Below are 21,169 nucleotides of genomic sequence, written 5' to 3'. Positions count from 1 at the left end.
CATGCTCGGAAGCTGTTTGACCTTATTGCAGAACAGTTTTTGTGTATGACAATGAACCGTAATAAATGTTTTTCAGTGTATTTCAGTGTAATAAATAAGATTGAAATGTAATAATGTTTGTATTTTTTTTTATAACAGTCTGCTTTATCATCTTGTATGAATGAGCAAATATGAAAGCCTGTATTGCTGATATGATATGTAAGATTTTAACACATTTAATTTGGGAGCCACACATTCAATCAAATTTATACATGCCGACAAGAAAAATGTACATAATAACTCATATTTGGGCAAGCTACTTACTAAATGTAGTTAGCTAAGCTAACAGTTACCCTACATTAAATGTAGCATCACTACACTGAAGCTACTCTTCAGAGAAATGACGCAAGCTTTAGAGCTAGTTTTACTACTACTTATAATTAAGGTTTAGTGATTCAGGTTTATCAAAATTACATGGTTTTAAACGTTGGCAAATCACCAAGACAACATTTTTGACCCAGACAGTTTGTTTTTACATGCTTGTTATGCTTAGAAATGATGGGAGCGTCCTGAAAGTAGCTTAAATGACAGAAAGTGTGCACAGCTGCCCAGAAACAGGAGGTGGCTCTCCATGCCTCACTTTCCCCTAACCCAAACATCTCAGCTTTTCTGCTCTTGCCTCAGTTTCTGTGCATCTCTTCTCTCATCTATGTTCTGTGGTTTGCTGTTGATTAGTTGCTAACTGGTGCTTGCAGACTACACTGTTGATGGTTAGGGGTTTGGGGTAACTTAGTAAGGGTTGGTTGTGTTAGCTTATTCACTGGAAATCACCTGAGTGAGTGCACCTCTGATATGGTAAAAGCTTGTTTTAGAGTGAGCTATTAAAGTAAGAACATTGATTTTATGGACTAAACTATAGAGTTAACTCCTTTAGAAAATCAAAATATTAAGCATTGCTTTGATCACCTCATTTCAAAAATGTTTAAATGGCATCGTTGTGTTTTCGCTGTGTGTGTGACAGGAGGGGGGATGCATTACTCAGAAAGTGACAAATTCAGCTCTGCTTCGTCAGGCATCCACTACATAACCCTTTCTCTGGTTACCATTTACAAATTGGCAGTAATAAGATACTGCAACATTGTTGGTTGAGTTAAAGGCGTTCTCAAGTTACAAAAGTCGACAAAACATGAGGAACAGTTCGTAAAAGCCAAGAACTCTCAATGCACTGAGGCAGAAAGGCATAATAATCAGACAGACAGCAGGATGTTGGCCAAAAGAAAGGTCTTCTGGCAGGTTGCATTGATGTAGGAAACATATCATGCGGAAAAAAGGGGAAAAAATTAGGTCAGAAAACAAAGAATAAAGTACAATAGGAAGGTAGGAAATCTAGGGCACAAGTTCACATCGACTATCTTTCAAAATCAGGCTGCTAACTTCCTTAAACTGGGACAGATATCTGATATAAGATATTAGTGACCTAGAAAGGAGGGGTTGCCTCATTGGAGGCATCTGGTGGACAGGTGGATGAATTAAAGGAAGAGGGTGCAGGACGCACAACGTGGAGGTAAAATAACCTCTGAGGAATACTGCACGTATACACTTTCCTTCACTCTGGGAACCTAGGAGTGAATGGGTAGTGTCTTTAAAAAAAACCTCAACAGCTAGATGCATTATTTTAATTACTGAATGAGGGAGAGAGGCGGGATGTCATATTCTGTTCTGTTTTTAGTTATTATTATCAATCGAGAACATGTGATAGTCTTCTTGACTACAAAACAGGGGGGTGCATAATTGGCAGATCAAGAAAAATGCTGCCAGATAATGCATCCACCTATTAAGTCCCTCTTACAGACTGTTCAGGGTCAACAACTAGTTACCAGCTTATTCTGTGGACTGTTTTTAGTAAACATTAAGTAGTTCCACATGTAAAATCTGGTCTGAAAGAGGAGGGGATGGGGACTTTTCACTGTGTATCCCTCTGCCTCAGCCAGGTGTTCTGAATACTGTTAATTAATGTTACAGCAGACCGTGTATGTCTACAATGATCAAGCTGGTACCTCTGAATCACACAGCAGACTCTTATTTCACTATAATAATAATCAAATACTGTACTATAGTATACTATAATAATAATAATCAATATCTGATGATCTGTGGTCACCTGTTGACACAGAGTGCAGGATAACGATTGGTTGCTTGCCAACTAAAGTCCAGTTTCAGTTAAGTTGTGGAACTAGTCGAGTTGGCGGAGCAAAAAGTAATCTGTTGTTGATTGTTACTGTTTACTACTATCTGCGGCTTATACATCTGTTGTATAAAAGCACTCACATAACGCTCGGGGTGGCGGCGTTGTACTGAATATCTGCACTGCTGTGATTCGGTCATAGGCACGAGGCAACATCCCTCCCTCTCATGTGATATTGCTTAGTGAAACTGTACATTGCCCTAGATTGCATTCCAATAAGGGGTGCACACCCCCACGAAGTGCCTGCATTTTCCAGCAGCTATGCTTTTCCCGGCATATAACACAACAGGTGTGTTTCAATCAACAGTGACAATCAGGTCAGCATACTTGAGAACCCGTCGTGCAGGAAGATGACGGTAAATGTTAAAACTCTAATACTTCTGTGCTCTTCATCTGACTCTCATTCAAGCTGAGTGCAGGTTTTACCGGCAGCTCCAACCTCAGATGCACCCTGTCCACCTGCTGCTCTTCGTGCATCACTCCCTCAACCTGTATGACCTGAACTGTGACTGTGAGCATTACTATTTACTGGAATCTGGAGTCTTTTTTGAGTCAAAGCAAAATATAATACTTAAATAACACATTGCAGGTAAGAGTTTTGTTTTGTATCAAATTTGATACATCTGGCATTTCTGACTTGCAATTCACTGGTTACGTTATGTGTGTTTTATCACATAAAAGCATACAAATGTACTTCATAGAGCTAATATAGCCACCCCACAATTTTAACCCCTTAAACTCGGATATTTCTTTAAATTCTCCCTCTTATAGAGAAAACTATTTTATATTGTACAACAATGTTATATTTGTGAAAATCAATTTGAAACTAGAAGAAAGAGAGCCAATCACTCATCCATTATTGTGATAAAGCAGGTTGCATGTAAAAAACAAAACAATATAAGGTTGGTGGATTTAATAGTTGTCCCTTAGTAATATTGAAGTCATGTGCAGCAGATAATTGGGTCACCTATAGGATGGATTCAAGCGACCTAGAAAGGCCCTCTAGCCAGCCAACCGCACCTAACTAGTTATAATTACATGCCAAATATTTGTATTTAACATATTAGTATATCATTGTCTGACTTGACACTTATCTGGCATAGGTTTTGTATCACTGTTTCTTTATAACGTCATTTGGCAAAGTAAAGGTAACCTGGCTCAATGATCTGGTCTTGTGACAACCAGGATGTCGCCAGCGAGTTTAATGCTCCTGATCCCTGTAAATAAAAAGTTGTACTTGAAAACAGTTGAGAACTACTGTTCTTTAATGTTATGCTTGTTCATCATTAAACTTCAACATGTAAGAGTTTTCAAATTAAGATTTTAAAGCTTGAATAATTAAACTACCTTCGAAGAGGCCGTTTTTTTGAACTGTTTATCAGCAGATTCCAGGTCAGATTTTCATGAAAGAATTAAATCCGGATCCAACAAACAAACCCGCAGTGAGAGAAATCTGGACTCTCTGGGTGTCCTTATGGTTACAGCAGTGTTTCCCAAACCTTTTGCTTGTGAACAGAGACGCAACAGTACTGTCTGCTGTGCTTTTATTTTGCATGTGTTAAGTTTGTTATATAAAAGGCTGTCAGAACAGTTAATCACCTATCACGGCTCTCAGTGTTCATCTGCCTTAAGATCCTCTATTGTTTTACTATTTACGCCATGTGATGTGCTCATCACCTGTACCTAGTTGGGTGAGTCATTTTGAGTAAAGAAACATCAATTGTTTCTGTGGAACAAAGCAGTGTTTCTGCAGAATGAGGCACTCATCCGGTTTATGGTGTAAGAAGAAGAAGAAGAAGAAGAAGAAGAAGAAGTTTTTTTTCCATGTTTAGAAGCCAACAAAATAATTTTCATTTTAAGGAAAATATTATATACAGAGCGCTTACCGGATCTAGATTGATACGATAGACAATGTTGTATTGCGGCACTTCCGCTTCCCTTGGTAGGGACCAAGTTTTAAGCCTTGAGTCTGTTGTAAATTGCTCTGCAAATCAATATTTGATTTTATTCAAAGAAATTTGACAAAGAAACAGAAATAAAATGGAAAGGAAACATATTAGCAGCAGCTCTACACCTGGAAAGGATTAGCCTCTCCACCAATATTATGTTTGACAAAGTTGATATCATAAGTCCCGATAGGGGTCCACAGTCCTATTAATAATAACACAGTCCAGTCCTGCTCTATTTTAAGTGTCCTGAGATTAACTGATTGTAACCCAGTTTACAGACTGATTTATTGATCGATAAGGGCTCACCTAGTGTTTTGTAATTCCGTCATTACCTTTCTATGTTTTTCTTGGCATCACTTGCAAACATTCAGGACATCTTTGTCAGGATGCCAGTGATCTTAATGATCCTGAAGTTCATTGTTTGACATGTGATGGCAGTGTGATATGGAAAAAATCCTGCCCTACAATAACACTAGAACATTGTTTTTTTGTGATTTTCTCGGGTCAATTTCAGGGGAATCCTAAAGAGTAAACATCATGTTTGCCTCGTGTGACTGCGGTAAAAGATACCTGATAATAGTAAGCAGATAATAAAACTATGCTCCTGCATGCTGCCTGGATAATTCTTCTTCACAGTGATGGTACTGATTGCCTTATCTTTTCCACAGACTGATAGTGATAATGCTCTCCACCCTGGCTCCATGGGAGACGATGTTTATTTCAATTTGATGCATATCAGACTCTCAAAGCCAGAGACACTGTAGCTATCCTATAGGTTGATCCTGTGTGACGCTGTGGAGGGGGTCCCTGTCTGCTCCCACTGTAACATCGGTGCTCTGTTTCTGTTAGTCTTCTGCTCTCTGCGCCATTTTTGTGCATGTAGATACAAATCATAAACCTGTATGTGTGTGTGTGTGTGTGTGTGTGTGTGTAAACACAGCGACATGGTCACATGGTCAAAATTCGAGCCCTTGCTGCAATCAGTGGTCTAAACAAGTCGAGTTGAGGAGCTGACCCACTTCACAGGCTCTCCAATATGTGTAAATAGCTGCGTGGCCGACCTCAAAAAGCCCACAATGATGAGCCATCGGGCTTCTATTCTTAGAGCCAGTTACTATTTTCTGTCCGTCTTTTTTTCCCTTCACGCTCTCACATGGACAGCTCAGGCGTATTCTGTGAGGGAGAAGAGGAAGAGGCAGGAACAGGGTTGAACGGGAAAGAATGAATCATAGGAACAGAACCCACAACCAGCTGAAACACATGAAAGCAAGACGCTACAGGGTTGGTTCAGGGTGCCTTGTTTGTCTGCATTCCCACGAAGTGCAACCATATAAGCATGTAGTTGTGTTTAAAGATGAATAAATTATGTTGTTTTGTCCAGCTAACTTATCTCACATAGAACTGTGTATTTTCTTCTACTAATAATTTTTAAGCACTTTACTTACTTGTGTGACCTTTTTGTAATATCTGCCAGCAATGTAATTTAGCTTTTTAAGCATAGAAATAAAGTCCAAGCTTTACTACAGGCCTACAAAGTAAAACGTATAGTGGGATGCATGTGGGTAATTTTAGGCCTTGAGCTAACAGTAAAATGTACGGTGTAAAGTTCACAACAGTTCACTTTCAAGTCCAGTCCAATGTAAATACTCCACACAACGTATTCATTCAAAAAGCTTTATCAATGCACACATATATTGCTGTATTTACTTTGCCTTTGAAAAGATATTTGATTTCTCTGATTGAGTGCAACAGAACATTATAATCAACAGGTGCTTTTCTTTGCCTCGCTCTGCTCAGAGCCAGACCGGGAACCATCTCCACCCTCCCTCCCCTGTCTCCATACATGACACAGTCTCGCCCTGCTGGCCAATCACGGGCTGACACAGTCTGCAGCTAAATAAAAGAAGCGCAAGGGAGGCTGCACATTTTGGAGAAGCAGTCACACTTGACAAGTTGGTGGAGAACACACTTAGACACGCACACTCCATCTTTTTGTTGTCATTGACCTTCTCTGTTAAGGCTGAGCTGTTTTACTCTTTGCACACTCCTTTAAGGAGGATTTGACCTCAGTGAAGTTTTGAACCGATTTTTTCTGACCACATCCTCTCCCTGTGGTGAGCCTCCTGCATACATCTGTCAACATGTGCCTTCTGACAGCGGCTCTGCTGCTTTCTTTGCTCGGTGAGTATGTCACTTTCTTCTTTGACATTGCAAAGACTGACAAGGACTTTGTGAGTTATTTATGTATGCAGCAGGTTAATGTTTATGATGTCAATGCAAACCATGTGACGCGGAGGACAGAGAATCTGTTTCACAGTTTACTTCCTGTGCTCTGCTTGATGTTTTGTTGCGAGCTGCTCATTTCAATGCAACATGGCTACAGACGTCTAGGTTTAGTTAAAACTTTCTTAATCATGTTTAATGTTGTGATAAATTCTGCAGTAGATACACCAGCATCCCAGCTTAATAGATGAGAGCATAGCCAGCTGAGGTTGCACCCCCCTCTATGTTGTAGTAAGGGCTGTAACTGTCTTAATGATATAACTGGAAACATGTGATGTGGGTAAGTACTCTCAACTATAATCAGCAAATCCCAAGTATGCACAATTTGCTGATCTAATGTGGACAATTACTGTAACAAACCCATGATTTCTAATGTGCTGCTTTGAGACCTCTGTAAATATGATTCAGTCAGTCCTTGGCATGTGACAGACAGATATTTCACTACCTGGCTTTATCACATCAGCTTACAGTAAAGCAGATTGCTCAGGTAGTTTGCTCCAAAAAATTGGGACTCACAGAAAAACACCTTGATCCATAACCAGGTTTACACTGGATGTGTGTTAAGACAACACACGCTCTAATAAAATAAGTCTCCCTGTAGCTTAAATAATAGAAATATCCTGTTTTATATGGTATCATTCTATAGCCATAAACCAGTGCCTACAATTGATTTCTGTCGCCTGACGTATAGAGAAGGTTTAGAACATCTACAACATGAAGTTCAAACTTTAAATAAATAAGAAGTCTTTTTAAGTCAATTTCGGTTCAGAAACACAACCGACAGCGTGTTGTTACATTGTGAAAGTAACATTTCCTCTTTTAAGTCTACATTTAAACGCTATACAGCCCAAATAACCGTCATTCAAATGATATGGACATCATATAAAGGCTGTCGTGTCACCAATCAGCAGAGATAGCAGGTCATGCCTGACAAAGAAGTCCGTAATTATAGGCGGTTTGAAATTCCTTATGTGAAACTTAATCTTGTGATTATGTGTGATTAGTCTGTGGTTTCTGTGCCAGTGTGTTCCTGAATGATGAGGTCCTGTCACAGGTGTCCATATTTTCAGTGCACCCACATCTTTGCTACATACAGGTGGTGTTGTGTTAAAGATAACAGATTGTGTCATTTTTTTATCTTCAAGAGTCTGACACATTGCCAGTAATGTGGCAAGCAAACATGCATAAATAAACCAGTCTGGCAAGAAATTTTAATGTTAAAATAAATATTGAACAAGTTTCATTCGATGCTACCTTCGGCATGCTCTCCCTATAACCCGTATTAGTGTCTCTATTAGTTTCACATCCTGGTACAAAAACTTAATTTTACCCTCGAAAGAATCTGACATAGTATAGATACAGTATTTCAACTTTTTCATGAATGGGTGAAAAGTCCCTTTACACTGAGTCCATTTTCTCTTTAAAGCCGTCATTTAAACCTTACCACGCCTTCTGTCACAAGTCCTTTATTATATAAGTTCATGTTTTTCAAACCTGTCAACTCTTAGTCTTAAGCTCGTTTCAGATCTTCACATCGTCAGATTTTTACATTGTATATACACAAAGAATTGACTTTTGAAATAAGTCTCAATCACTTTTGGTTTTGAAATAAACAATATATGCATGATGAGAGACGCTGTATTGTTTGTGATGAGGGAGACAGATTTAAGTAATCTAAAGAGGATGAAAGTTGTTTTTTTTGGTGGAAAAACCAACTTGACTTATTACTGGATTATTTATTATTTATGTCCTGAAACTTGCCTGATACATTTCTTATTTAACAATGTTTTTTCATCCAAGATTAAACTTTCCCAAAACTTAACCAATCTGTTATGAATTAACATTATCGGACAATGTTAAAGAAATTAGTTAAATAACTTTCAAAATGTGGTGTTGCAGGAACATCCCTCATCAGTGCTCTGTTTGTTGAGGGGGTTTGGGTATATGACTGTATATATAGATGGACAACGTGACTCCATCTGCTCCCAGTGTACGAAATTGATGCCAAGATAGCCCCTGTGATAGGCTCAGGCTGCAGGAGCCGAATTTGTCGACAGAGCTGTCAATCATCATTTTGACAGCATCAAATAACTAATTAAAAATAAACTTGTCAGAATGAAAATGAACACTTGTACGTGAATCACCATGATAATAACTAGCTATAATGACAGAAACCAGGCTTTATGACCTATACTGCAGCCAGTCAGCAGGGGGCGCTCGAAATGTTTTGGCTTCACTTTTAGGGAGCTGTCATGTCGTCTTTATTATTATTATTATTATAGATTAGAAGCATAACCTGCTGCTTATTGTCCTTCTCAGGTTCCATGTCTTGTGTTGAGTTTAATGCACCTCTAAACATGGGAGGAGTCACAGGGAAGGCGGTCTTTAACTCCAAATCCCAGATGGCCAATCTCAATGTGTCTGGTGCTGGATCCTGTGGTCAACTTAACTTTTCCCTCAGCGTGTTCCCCGTCAAGTACGGCCATTTTGCTCAGCCCTGTTCTGAAGCAAATATTGGCTCCAGCGTCTTCACCTTCAAAGCCGATCCTGTCTCCATGGTCAATGTGTCACAACTCTTCGCACAAATCTCAAACCTGGACGACTTCTCGCTGACTTTCCAAACATGTAATGGCACGAAAGTTTGTGCGGTTTTAAGTCGAGGTCAAACCCACTTGACTCGTCAGGCCAGGTTCACCGGACCCATTGCAGGTAACATTTACATCCGTCTCAACACAGGACTTAACGACACCAGGCTCCTTACAGACCTAGTTACAAATTGTCAAGTTAACGCCACACAAACGAACATCACTCTCTTTGGATCAACGACTACGGCCACAAACTGCAAGGCTCTTTTGGGAAGCTTAAATTCTTCAGTTTTGACTAAACTGGGCGTCGTAACAGTTGGAACCCCTCTGAATCCTTCTAAATCCCGTCTAGATCTGACCAGCTTCGACAACAAGATTGGCTTTCTTCTCATGCGCATGAATTCAAATTACAAGTGTGCTCAGATTTATAATTTGCCAGGGAACAAGGTGAGCGCCGTTATGAACATGAGAGGGATCAAAGGACACTTCACCTTCCTTCAGGCTTCTCCGTTTGATGTGACAGAGGTGAGATTGAACCTAACCAATTTGAGAAGCAAAGTCGGCCCTTATCATGTGCACCAGTTTCCTCTCCCCTGTGTACAAGTGTGTTCAAATGATATCGTGGGTGGCCACTTGAATCCGTTCGGGTTAAACACAAACGACGCAACATACCCAAATGGGCCCGGTTCAACACACGACATGTACGAGATTGGTGACCTCAGCAACAAGCACATGTCCCTCGCAGGTAAAAACGAGGTGGACATCTCGTTCCAAGACTTCCACCTTCCTCTGTTTGGAAGGAACAGCATTGTTGGTCGCTCAGTTGTCATTCACCTAACGGACGGTTCCAGATATGCTTGTGCCAGTATCGGCTATCCTGGTGAAGTGGTTGTATCCAGAGCCAGATTTCAGAGCCCTGTGATTGGTGACATCTGGTTCACCCAGCTGAAGGACAACCCTCTGTCTGGTGTCTCCATCTTAATGGATTTGGCATATGGAAATCCCTCAACCACACCAACCAAAAACCACAACTGGCATGTTCACACCTACCCCATCAGCTCAGAGAATGATAATGATGAGAACCGCTGCAGCACAACAGGAGGGCACTGGAACCCTTTTGGCGTCAACACAACAGATGGCAGCTATGCCCGCGACTGTGGCCCGTCCAGACCCCTATCCTGCGAGGTGGGAGACCTCTCCAACAAACACAGCCCCATCAACCTCGGCAACAACGTAGGCAAAGTGGAAGCAAAAAACTTCTTCACTGACGTCACTGCCTGGTTGCCTGATTCAGGTATCACTGGTCGTTCTGTAGTGATTCACGAGGCGAATAGAGGCGGGCCAAGGATTGCTTGTGCCAACGTCACAATGGTGCGAGCCCCCAAAGCTAGCTTAGGTAAATGGTTTGGCCCTGGCATGGCCACCGGCCAGGTGAGGTTCTCCCAGGCTGTCCCACTAGGGACCACCACCATAAATGTGTCCCTGGACAATCTGAACGCCTTGGCTGCGGGCTACCACGTCCACGTACTGCCCATCGTACCTGGCAGCACTGAGCCCTGCTCAGCCGCAAACATTCTGGGCCACTTCAACCCATTAGCCGTTAACATCTCAAACAGCCCCCCACCTTCAACCGGCACAGTGGACCAGTATGAGATTGGGGACATCAGCGGAAAGTTCGGGTTGCTGACTGGCCTCAACATGCATCAGGCTGTATTCAAGGACCAAAACATGCCAATGACTGGACCAAACAGCATCGTGGGAAGATCAGTGGTGCTTCACTACACCAACGGATCGAGGTGAGAACCTGTGTGCTTTTTTTGCTTTGGGCTTTTTACAGAAAAGGAAACAGTGAAAGAGAGAAGGTGATAAAGTAATATTTTAAATGCTATATAGGATGACCACAGGTTCCTACAGCTAAAATTACTGCAGTCGCTTTGGTAGCATAAATTTGTCCATTTATGGACAACATATGATGCAGATACAGAATCCCAGAATCAATTCTAGTTGTAGATTTTAAGTTGCCGTTGCACCATGAGCAGCCACAAAGCAGCTCCACTCTGAGCAGCCCTCTGGCTCAGTAACATGGACTGTACTTATATAGCGCTTTTCTAGTCTTTGCGACCACTCAAAGCTGCTTTTACACTACATATCACATTCACCCATTCACACACTGATGGCAGAGGCTGCTACGTAAAGTGCCCAACTGTCAATCAGATAACACATTCATACCCGTTGGCTATACCGGAGCAATTTGGGGTTCAGTGTCTTGCCCAAGGACACTTCGACATGTAGCCTGAGGGAGCTGGGGATCGAAACTCCGACCTTCCGATTGAAGGACGACCGACTCTACCACTGAGCCACAGCCACACCTGACCAGTCTATTGAGGGCAAACACAGGTGTAGGTTATCACAGATGTGGTGTCATATCCCTTTCATGTTCTGTGTTGTAACACAGTTAATCTTTTTTCACTGAGAATGACTCAACAAAATATTTAGAAGAAAAAACTGTAAATGTTAACACCCCTGGATATGGATGTGCTTTACTCATCTCGTGTCTTTCTGTGCTTGTGTGTGTGTTTGTGTGTCTCCTCGACAGAATGCAGTGTGCTGACATCGTAGCTGATACAAATCCGGATGGTGAATCCATCATTGCCAAGGCTGTTTTCAACACATCAGTGACTGGGACAGTCATGATGGTAAGAACCAACAACAGCAAAGTCATTTCTATTGTTTTCCCTAATGCCACTAAAAAAAAAAAAGAATGCTTCATATTGTATGTTAATTTTAAAGTGCACAAGTGTAAAGTGCAAAAATTAGTCATTAACTCAGTATATTTTTTGACAATAAGTACTTTTAGACTCACTTTCAAAAGGAACAAAATCCATGCAGCCTGGCTGCTCTCAGTTCAGTCAGAAAATCAGCTGTTTTAAGCTAGCAGCTGCTAACGTAGCCTCAGCATCCTGAACTCTCTGAAGTCACTGACTCAAGGACCATCCTTACCTTTTTTACATGCTGTGAGACCTTTAGGCAAACTTTGATGTCTCCTTCAAGGAGAAACAACAGCTGCGGGTAGCTCACACCAGCAAGTAGCCTATTCTGTACCTAGGAAGGTCAGGTTGCTTAACTTTGTGCAAAATTTCAAAACATATTTTAGAGAAGTAAGTGGAAAATGGAAGTAGTTATGCCATGTTAACTTATGAGGAAGACAAAGGTATTTCTTTCTCTGCTGCAAGGCTTGAATGACTTTGCAACCTCAGTGTGTTTGTGGACGACCTGAATAGAAACAGGCAGAGATACATTGCATTGTAAAAGGCTCGGTCATGTGAAAAATCCTTTCCATATCTAGAATTAAAAACTGTAACATGGTACCAATACATTTTGACAAAATATATTTTGAATTGAATGTTGAAGAAGTTTTTTCTTAATCACATAGTCAGAAATTGTTCGATAGAAGACCATGTACTCGATTTGAGTGAATATTACCCAGCCCAATCACCAGAACCTAAGTTACGAGATTTCCAAATGACTGCAGCAAAATGAATCAGAATCAGATGAATTTCTTTGACAGCCACAGAAAACATACTAGGTTTTCTTCCGTGCTAACAAATTAGCCGCCAAGCTGCCACGAAAACATGACAGAGTGTTTCTGCTGCATGGGACAGACAGTGAATTCATTATTTCTGTGGTGAATTGCAACAGGCGGCTATGTGAAGCAGAACATTAGCTTAGCATGCATCTGCTGTGGCTAGTGGGACCTACAGGCCCCCTGAACTAGGAAGCTCTCCAAGGGAACAGCTGTCTCTGTCAGCCTCCCCCAGAGGCCCCCTGCAACGCTCTGCACTACATCTATGGATAAGAGCTGCAAAGTGGCTATATTATCAGGGAGAAGAAAGTCTGGGGAATAAATGTGTTCTGTTTACTTAAATCTGCTATTTCTCAGGCATTGTTACACAGTGAGAGTAAGAATGGCTTAGAATCGTGATTATATGTAGTTTCCACAGATCCACAGTGTTCTTTTGTTTTGCCTTTTAGCAAAGCAAGCCCCCTGTTCTGTTTGAACTATTTAAAATCAGTAAGAGAGTGCACGTTTAATTCTCTCTACTATGTTTTCTCTTGTCTCTCTCCTCAGCGCCAGGTGATGTATCCTTGTGGGACAAGAAGTGACCTCAAAATCGAAGTGGAGTTCAAATCAGCACCAAGAGAAAGTGTAGGTACACTAGTGACCCACTAGGACACATTGTATGAATAAAATGAAGTGCTTCTCTGTGTACAACAAACAGTCTTAAAGACTTTAAGCAAACACATAATTCAGTGTCGCCGTCCCGTGTTTGGTGTTTATTGTTTCCAATTTTATTTTGAAAGTTCTTGCCCTGTGTGTGTCATGTCTGTTTTACTTCCTGCCTTTGTGTGTTTCCCTCCTGTTCGATTGTCGGCCCGGCCCCATTAGTTTCAGCTGTTCAGCCCGGACTCTCCAGCCCACACACCTGTATTACATTTCCTTGTCAGCTCCCCAGAATAAAGCCAGACAGTTTTCTTTCTAACACAGTTCATGGTGTTTGCCATGCTGCTGGATCATAGACAGCGGCTGTGTTCGAAATCAGATACAACATACTACATACTGCGTTCGTTGGTGGTATGAAGTACGGAGCTGTTCAAATGTATTTTGCAGTATGCAACACCAGGCGCCAGTTTCCGGTTTTTGAAAGCGGACATAAACAATAGCCCGCCAATGATAGAAAGCTGCTTCTTTAGCTAAAGCGCCCCCGTCTGCTCTTCTGCTGCCATCTGCCATTTCAACTGCCACTGTGCCGTTTCAGCGCTTTGCATTGTGGGATACAGTAGGCGAGGTAGACTGGTCCGATGCATACTGGAGATTTTTTCCAAATCAGTATGACATCCGGTTATTTTTGGTGTACTGTGAATTTTGCTTTTGTTTTGCAAACTGCACACTACATTTTGGCCAAATCAGTACGTACTGCTAGTATAGTATGGTATTTTAAACACAGCATGTGTTTATTCTCCTACCTGCCTGCTATATCCGGACTCTGTAAGCCTCTTGTGTTGTAAATAAATATCTCTCGCAATATTGCATCAGCTTGCCTGCCTCCCCGGTGAGCATCTGCTTGGGTCCAGTTTCCCTGCTCTCCTGAACTTCTGTGACACCCGAAACATTTAGGAAAAACGTTACATACTAGCTGAGACACCCGGGCAGCTGAAAAACAGAATTAGACAATAACTTTCAAAGTGATCAGGACAGAAGAGTGTGCTCACATCCAGTGCCAGGCAGAAACAAGGCTGATATGAGATCCATTTAGCACCCACAACCACAGCAATCTAGGAGCCCCGGCCTACTGAATTACAAGGTTGAAACACTCACTACACTTAAACACACAGATCCACTCTGATAGTCTCGGAGTCGGTTATATAAGAGCAACAAAAGAGAGGTTTTGCGTTTCAATCAGTAGAAATGTTTAGAATCTGCTCTCTAAAGTTGCAAGGAGTTGTTGTCCAGGAAGTGAATTCCCTTGCCTTTGAATGCATGAATAGGAAGAAAGAGTGCATGAAGATATGGAAAACCTTTTGTGCACACACTCACCCTGTATTTGTCTCCTCCCTGCAGACAACTGCATTCATGGTCATCAAAGACAACCGTGTGGGCGCCAGCAACTTCTGTGCCAATGTGGGAGGTGTATTCAATCCCTTCAACATGACATTAAAGGTGAGCACAGACTGTTTCCTTCTAAAATGCTTTGTTCTTCCTCATTTTGACAGCTTGTGAAAACTGAAAATAAATCAGCAGTGTGAGTCTGAAGTTCTTGATATTCATATGATTTATTGTAAAACTGTTTGATCGATATATATATATATGTATATTTCTTAATACTTCATTATATGATCGTGTAAGGTCATACACTGTAAGCATAGAAGAAAAGCAAGTCAAGAAAGCAAACATAAAACTCACCACAGACATCAAAGGAAATATCTGGCTGTAGTGTAACTTGTCTTGTCGAATCCATCTGTAGTTGTAGTTCTCAGGGATAATTTCAGAATTTTGCGTCTTCAATTGAATTTATGATTTAGAAATTAAAGGCCTTTGTCAGAAAGTAAGGCACAGTTTGTGAACAATGATTTGCAGCAGAAGTGTTACATAAGGGTTTCGATTTCTTTTTTCCCCACTTGGTTGTAAATGATATCTAATAATAAAAGTTATGTGAACTGAAAAGTCTCTACTATATAGGTCAACTTCTGTGGCTAACCTGAATGTAAATTCCTTCTTATAATTCCCCCTCAGAGCACCAGCTGCTCTGCAGAAAGCCCTCTGAGCTGCGCGGTGGGAGAGATTTCTGGACGACATGGCAACATCAGCCTGAATCAGAGACAGGTCTTCTCTGACAGCGTCCTCACGCTCTCCGGAGACAACACAGGTAACTGTAGTGTCCAGTTAGAGTGGTGAATATGTGTGTGTGTATTTAGCCGGTAAAAGACACATTTAAATAAAAATGTCCTTTAGTAAGCCTAGGACTGGTATGAACAGCTCATGTCCTCCTGTGTCCATAGTGGTCCACAAATCTCTAGTGCTGAAGAACGGAGACACCATCATCGCATGTGCTGACATCCTCCCAGAATCCCCTTCAGCAGGGCAGACCTTTCCCTCTGTGTCTAACTTCAGCAGGTGAGTGCAAAATAAACCTACACCATGGTTAATATTCTTTCATCAGATGTGTACCTTTCCTCTCCTGGCACACTCTCAATATTTGCCCAAAGCAGAACCTGAAAGTCATATTACAAATTGAGCTTAAGTGTTGTTCCTGTAAATACTGTGTGACCTTTAGACCTCTTAGATTGGGGGTGGTTTCTTTGAAATGAAAGGTTCCAAATGGTGGAAATTTCTACTAAAGGTCAGCAAACTCAGCTGTGCTGTGGGTTGGGCTCCAGTTTGCAATCTAACTTTGATCCAGTTGATCCATGACTGATATCAGTATCAGTATCGGCCTCTGTTGCACTGTAAAAAAACAACAACTATTGTTTGAACAAAAAAAAATGAGTGTCCGGGCTGCCTTGAAATTTTAAGTTGACTGACTTTGAGAGGATGAATTGAGATGAACAGTGTACAGCCTAAAATGCGTTATCGGTTATCGGCGAGTACACCGGTCAATGCACTGATCTGGTACGAGAACTTATTTGCCCCCCGACAAAATAAGCTGGTTTCACCATAATAAATAACAATGCAGTGCTATCAGAGAGTCTCCCGCTGGTATCGGAGGGGGACTCAGTATCAGCCAATAGTCAAGTCGAAGTATCGGAATCAGTATCGGGAAGGAAAAAGTGGTTTCGAACATCTCTTATTCTCACACAAGGAGAAGTAAAAGATCGTAAATGGGCTTAGGCAATCTTTGAAACACCTCATGTAGGAAATGTCCTCTGTTTCATCCAAGTAAAACAGAAACAGCAAGAGAAAAAAAGGTTTCACTGTTACCCTTATTTTCAGACCTGTCAATCATCCTTTTCAAGAGCAATTCATCTTCATAAAATATCTGAACCATTAAGGAAACAAAACAAGGTGTAACCACAATAAGCAAACACACCCTCTATATGACACTCTGTGCGCCGCCCTTCCGAGAGAAAACACGTAGAGTCGTATCATTAGACATAATAACTTCCTCTTGGCACTTAATGGCTTATTTCTTCAACTTCTAACCAAAATGATCTGTGATGCATTCTGCTCATGCCATGGCATCTCTGAGATAATAAAACGATCCATAATAAGGAAGCTTCTTTTGGATTCAGTCAGTCAACAAGCATCAAGACAGATTCAATGAAACATTTTAAAATGTTTATGAGAACAGGGACAAGTCAGAGAAGCTGATCCCCGGCAGAGGTCTGAAATAGCCTTTGATTGGATTCTAGCTTATTAAGTCGCGCTAGTTAGTCCAGCAGAAATCAGTCCAGCACAAAGCATGATGGGATGCGAGGCATGATGGGCTGTCGCTTTACAGCATTATTTTCATCTTTATTTTTGTCTCATTTAAATGTATCTATTGTTCCTTTATTATCATTCAGGTTCTGTTTTCCATCTCATTATGTAGTGACATTTTACTGTTTGTATGTTCCAGTGTATTTTCATGTGAAGCACTTTAGGCACACAATTGTCTTACTATAAAGTTATTTACCTGCATTTCATATTTTGTATAGAAAGTGCTTTATACGTTTTGTAAGTAAGTTTTGTTTTTAGTACATAAGCATGTGTGCTTGTATCTTAATTATATAGTCGAACCGAGAAGTCATTACAGTCCCTTAAGAGCGTTCACCACATTCACTAGGGCGGCCATTTTCAACTGAGGTCATTCTCAGAGTTGCACAGAGTTGCTGTGTTCAGGCTTGAAAGTCATTTAAACACCAATTTAATGGCTTCGATACAGATCAGCTGACAAGACAATTGATATTGGAAATCCTGAGGGGGAACATATCTGATAGCTCTCTACCTACTGTTAACCACTTCCTAACTAACATAACCTGTTTTAATTCCAGGCTTAAAATAAAAGTGTCCAAAGTGTGTGGAGATATTTTTAACTATTATTTGTAATTTTCCTATCATGTAATGGTGTCAAAATGTAATACTAGCTGATGTGATTGTTAGCTGTTGTCTAACTATAGCTAATTTACTATCAAATATGTTGCTTTACCTTGAAATATGGCCCAATATCTCTATTAATTGTGTTTTTTGTTGCTGATCCATTTGGAAGCCATGAAATGAAAATGATTTGTCAGATTCACTGCATTTATAGGACTTTATATATAAAGCTGATATTTCTTTTCTTCCTGCCTAGACATGAATTCAGGAGCAATGTTGCAGATGTGCTGAAGGTGCCGAGGTCAAGAATCACCATCCTGCCCGGATCCCCGCGCGCTTCAGCTAATGGAACGTGTCAGACTGTCGACTACATGGTGTCTGGTAAGACAAAAATGAGCACATTGTAAAAAATGTTGAGAACACATTTGACCCCTTTTAGTGTTATGCCATCAACACAACAACGTGGCATTTGTATTCCCTTTCAACACAACAACACTTGAAACATGAGTAAAGATGATCTGAGGAAGTGAGTGAGGGGACGTTCATTCCTTTTCCTCTTGTTACACTGAAGATCCTTTAAAATGAAACGCTTTAACTGTTAACCATTAGATTGAAACCAAAATACACCAGCAGTCATTCTTACTTGTATGGTTCCTCACAGATTTGATCCCACACGCAGGCCAGGCCACAATGCTCCATCTGTACGGTGCTCTTTGCGGCGTGGCCTGTTGACTCATTTCACCTCTTGGGGACTTCCTCTATTTGGAGTTTATTTTAATAAGTACTGTGACACACTGCATAACACTGAATGCGTCACCTTTTAGGAATGTCAAGAAGTTCATGGGTGTGCCAAAGAGAAGAAACAACTATCAATCACTCTGAATTTTTATTTACGCATAGAGATCATTGGAACAAAAGAACAGACTTGCATAAAAGCAAGTGTTGCGGAACTTCAGTTCTCGCCAAAATACATATATTAATTACTCCAAATAGATATATTATATTATTCTTTAAATCTATTATTGTACTAAAAACCCCAAGAGAAATTGTTTATCTGTTTGGACATAAACACAGAGTCTGAATCTGATTGGATAAAATTGTCGTATCAGGCTGCGTGTCTTTAAACACTTCACTGCCGCTTCAGGCCTACAGCACTGATCCATGCAAGCTGTGTGCCCCGGCTGTGTTCATCCGGACAATGAACAATTATGGGCATTGAAAATCTTTATAAAAGCTGAAAAATCGCTCAGTAACCTGATGCTGGAGTTGAGTGTCCGTGTGTCTCAGTTTCTGTCCCTTCCTCTGTCTCAGGGGGGAACAGAGAAGTACCTGTGCAGAGGATTCACACAGTATAGCACAGGACCGGCATTTATGCCCTCAAAGTCTCCCACAGGGTGCAGAGTTTACAATTGCAGTAATTCCTGAGAATAAGGAGCGTGATTATGAGTGTGACGGTAATACAGCAGAAAGATGAACACAGCACAGAGCTTAATGGTGAAAATACAGAAATCTAAATTCTACACATGAAGCATCTTTTATCTGAGCAATCAATTCAAATGAAAACCAAACCTCCCATAAAATCCACTGCTGCATTTCTGGTTCATAATCATTTCACTTAAGGATTTGCACTAAGCTACAATAATCATCAAAGATAACAAATCACTTATCGTGTTTTGTACAGTCTTATGTGTGATTAAATATTGCCTCATCGTTTGTATCTTTAAGGGAACATCAGCGCAACTCTCCTGGAGTCTGTCAAAAACAGTGAGATGATGGGCCGGTTCAGAGAGTCTGTCGTATGTACAAGTAAGTGCTCTCCATGCTGTGATCACACTGAGAACTTTCCTTTTGAGAATTTGAAACAGTTTATATAGCGTATCAAACCTTACCAGAATAACCTTTGTTCTACTCTCTGATTTGATGTCCCTCAGGGAACGCGGGTGTGCTGCTGGTGCCGGGGACTTTGTTTCTTTTCTTGTTGTCTGCTGCCGCCTGCCTGCTGCCACCTTCACTGTTTTTATAGCTCCAACATTCAGACGCACCATGCACCATCAGAGGGGACACATGGATCCTCATATTGTAAAAATATGAATATGTTTATGAAATGTAGTCAACCTAATGAGATGATGGTTATCTGATTAAAAATCGAGCAAATAATGACTTCTATCCTTTTTTCTTTTGATGACTCAGCCAATCAGGATTAAGCAACCTTTTTATTTTACTTTTTCTTATAGTCATTATAGTCAACAAAGTTACTCATTAGCTCTTCATTGATAGACATATACCTTGTTTTATCCACTATTCTTATGGACTGTTAAATTGATGGGTGAAGTATTGCTGTACATTTTTTTTATTGTCCTGACCCTTTTTTATTGCCCTTGACCTTTTTTCCCAGCATCAATATATCCAATTTTGTGTAAATATCTGGAGAAATGTGAATAAAATACAATAATGTTTGTATGTCTTGGGTCGACAATCTTTTATTTTCCTTGAGCACATTGCACTAAAGCTTACACTCCTTTGCAGGCATTCATTTGCCAACATTAATGCCTGTGGGTAAAGTTTACAGCTCTTTAACAGGGTGGTAATCCTGTGATGCATTTGAAGAGAACGGTCCATTGCCTACTAATTGGTAATAAAAAACATGTGGGAGTAGTAATCGTTGACTTTAGTGATAGTTTGAATAGTTTGTTTCTTAATAACCATTGCGTCAGTTATAAGGCATTATTAAGAAGTTTGCCATGTTGTGAAAATCTCTTGCAACACACTTGCAAATAAAATTTCCACGGAGCTTCCTGACCAAACTATTTTGTTATATTAAACATTATTATCCATCACAACAGCCAACATTTATTATAAAATTATAAGGGGTTATAACTGATCTAGAAAGCATATTACGCTATCTAACTAGTAAAACCAGGAGAGACAAAATATAGACATAAATCTGTAATGGATCTCTGCAAAAGTCAGATTAAAACTATGAGCCCACAACCACCATACTGCAGATAAATAAAACGGTTATTTATTAAAAGGAAAAAGGAGATTCATTCAGCTAGTGAGGGTATGAATGGAAGCCTATTTCTGCCAGTAAAAAAAAAGAAATAAGTGAAAAATTTGCCTTGATAACCCCCCCCCCCCCCATGTTAAGTCATAGTTATGAGATAAAAAGTCGAAATAATGAGATAAAAACTCATAATTATGAGATAAAAATAATGATGTTAGTATGTGCGCGTGGGCTTGCGCTTCAGTGGCAGTGAGAGGTCCCTGCATCCCCTCGCTGGCCCAACCAAGTAAACCTTAGGCAATCCTAAATAAGGTTACTATTACAGTAAATGGTTTGATAAAATTGTACAGTCTTTTAATCAGGTCGTCGTTGCAGCTAAACAAATGACAACATTGCTTTTTACATAGCTTTTAACTGTCAGACCATATAGTGTTGTAGTGGGCTAATGTTAACAGCACTAGATGGTGTCCCTGAAAGAAAACAGTGTCAGTAGGCTACTGCTGCTGTGAGTTGTTTTAAGTTACTCGAAGGCAGCAACTTCGGCCTTCGCAT

The 21,169-nt window shown here is 40.5% G+C and overlaps 1 protein-coding gene across 1 annotated transcript; it reads left to right on the top strand.

Moving 5' to 3' along the window:
- Window positions 1-6,110: 6,110 nt before the first annotated feature.
- Window positions 6,111-20,073, top strand: cusr (Copper-only SOD repeat protein). Its single transcript, XM_069666454.1, has 10 exons — window positions 6,111-6,354; window positions 8,776-10,837; window positions 11,638-11,737; window positions 13,171-13,248; window positions 14,662-14,760; window positions 15,334-15,466; window positions 15,600-15,714; window positions 17,870-17,994; window positions 19,339-19,419; window positions 19,545-20,073. Exons 1-10 carry the CDS (start codon window positions 6,315-6,317, stop codon window positions 19,634-19,636), a joined length of 2,925 nt encoding a protein of 974 aa, XP_069522555.1. The 5' UTR covers window positions 6,111-6,314; the 3' UTR covers window positions 19,637-20,073.
- Window positions 20,074-21,169: the final 1,096 nt, after the last annotated feature.

This window comes from Semicossyphus pulcher, unplaced genomic scaffold (genome assembly GCF_022749685.1).
Source record: "Semicossyphus pulcher isolate SPU_LCO1_2020_fin unplaced genomic scaffold, fSemPul1.0.p SCAF_17, whole genome shotgun sequence".
NCBI lineage: Eukaryota > Metazoa > Chordata > Actinopteri > Labriformes > Labridae > Semicossyphus > Semicossyphus pulcher.
Note: the sequence above shows the minus strand (reverse complement) of the source record. Positions and strands in the feature narration are given on the sequence as shown.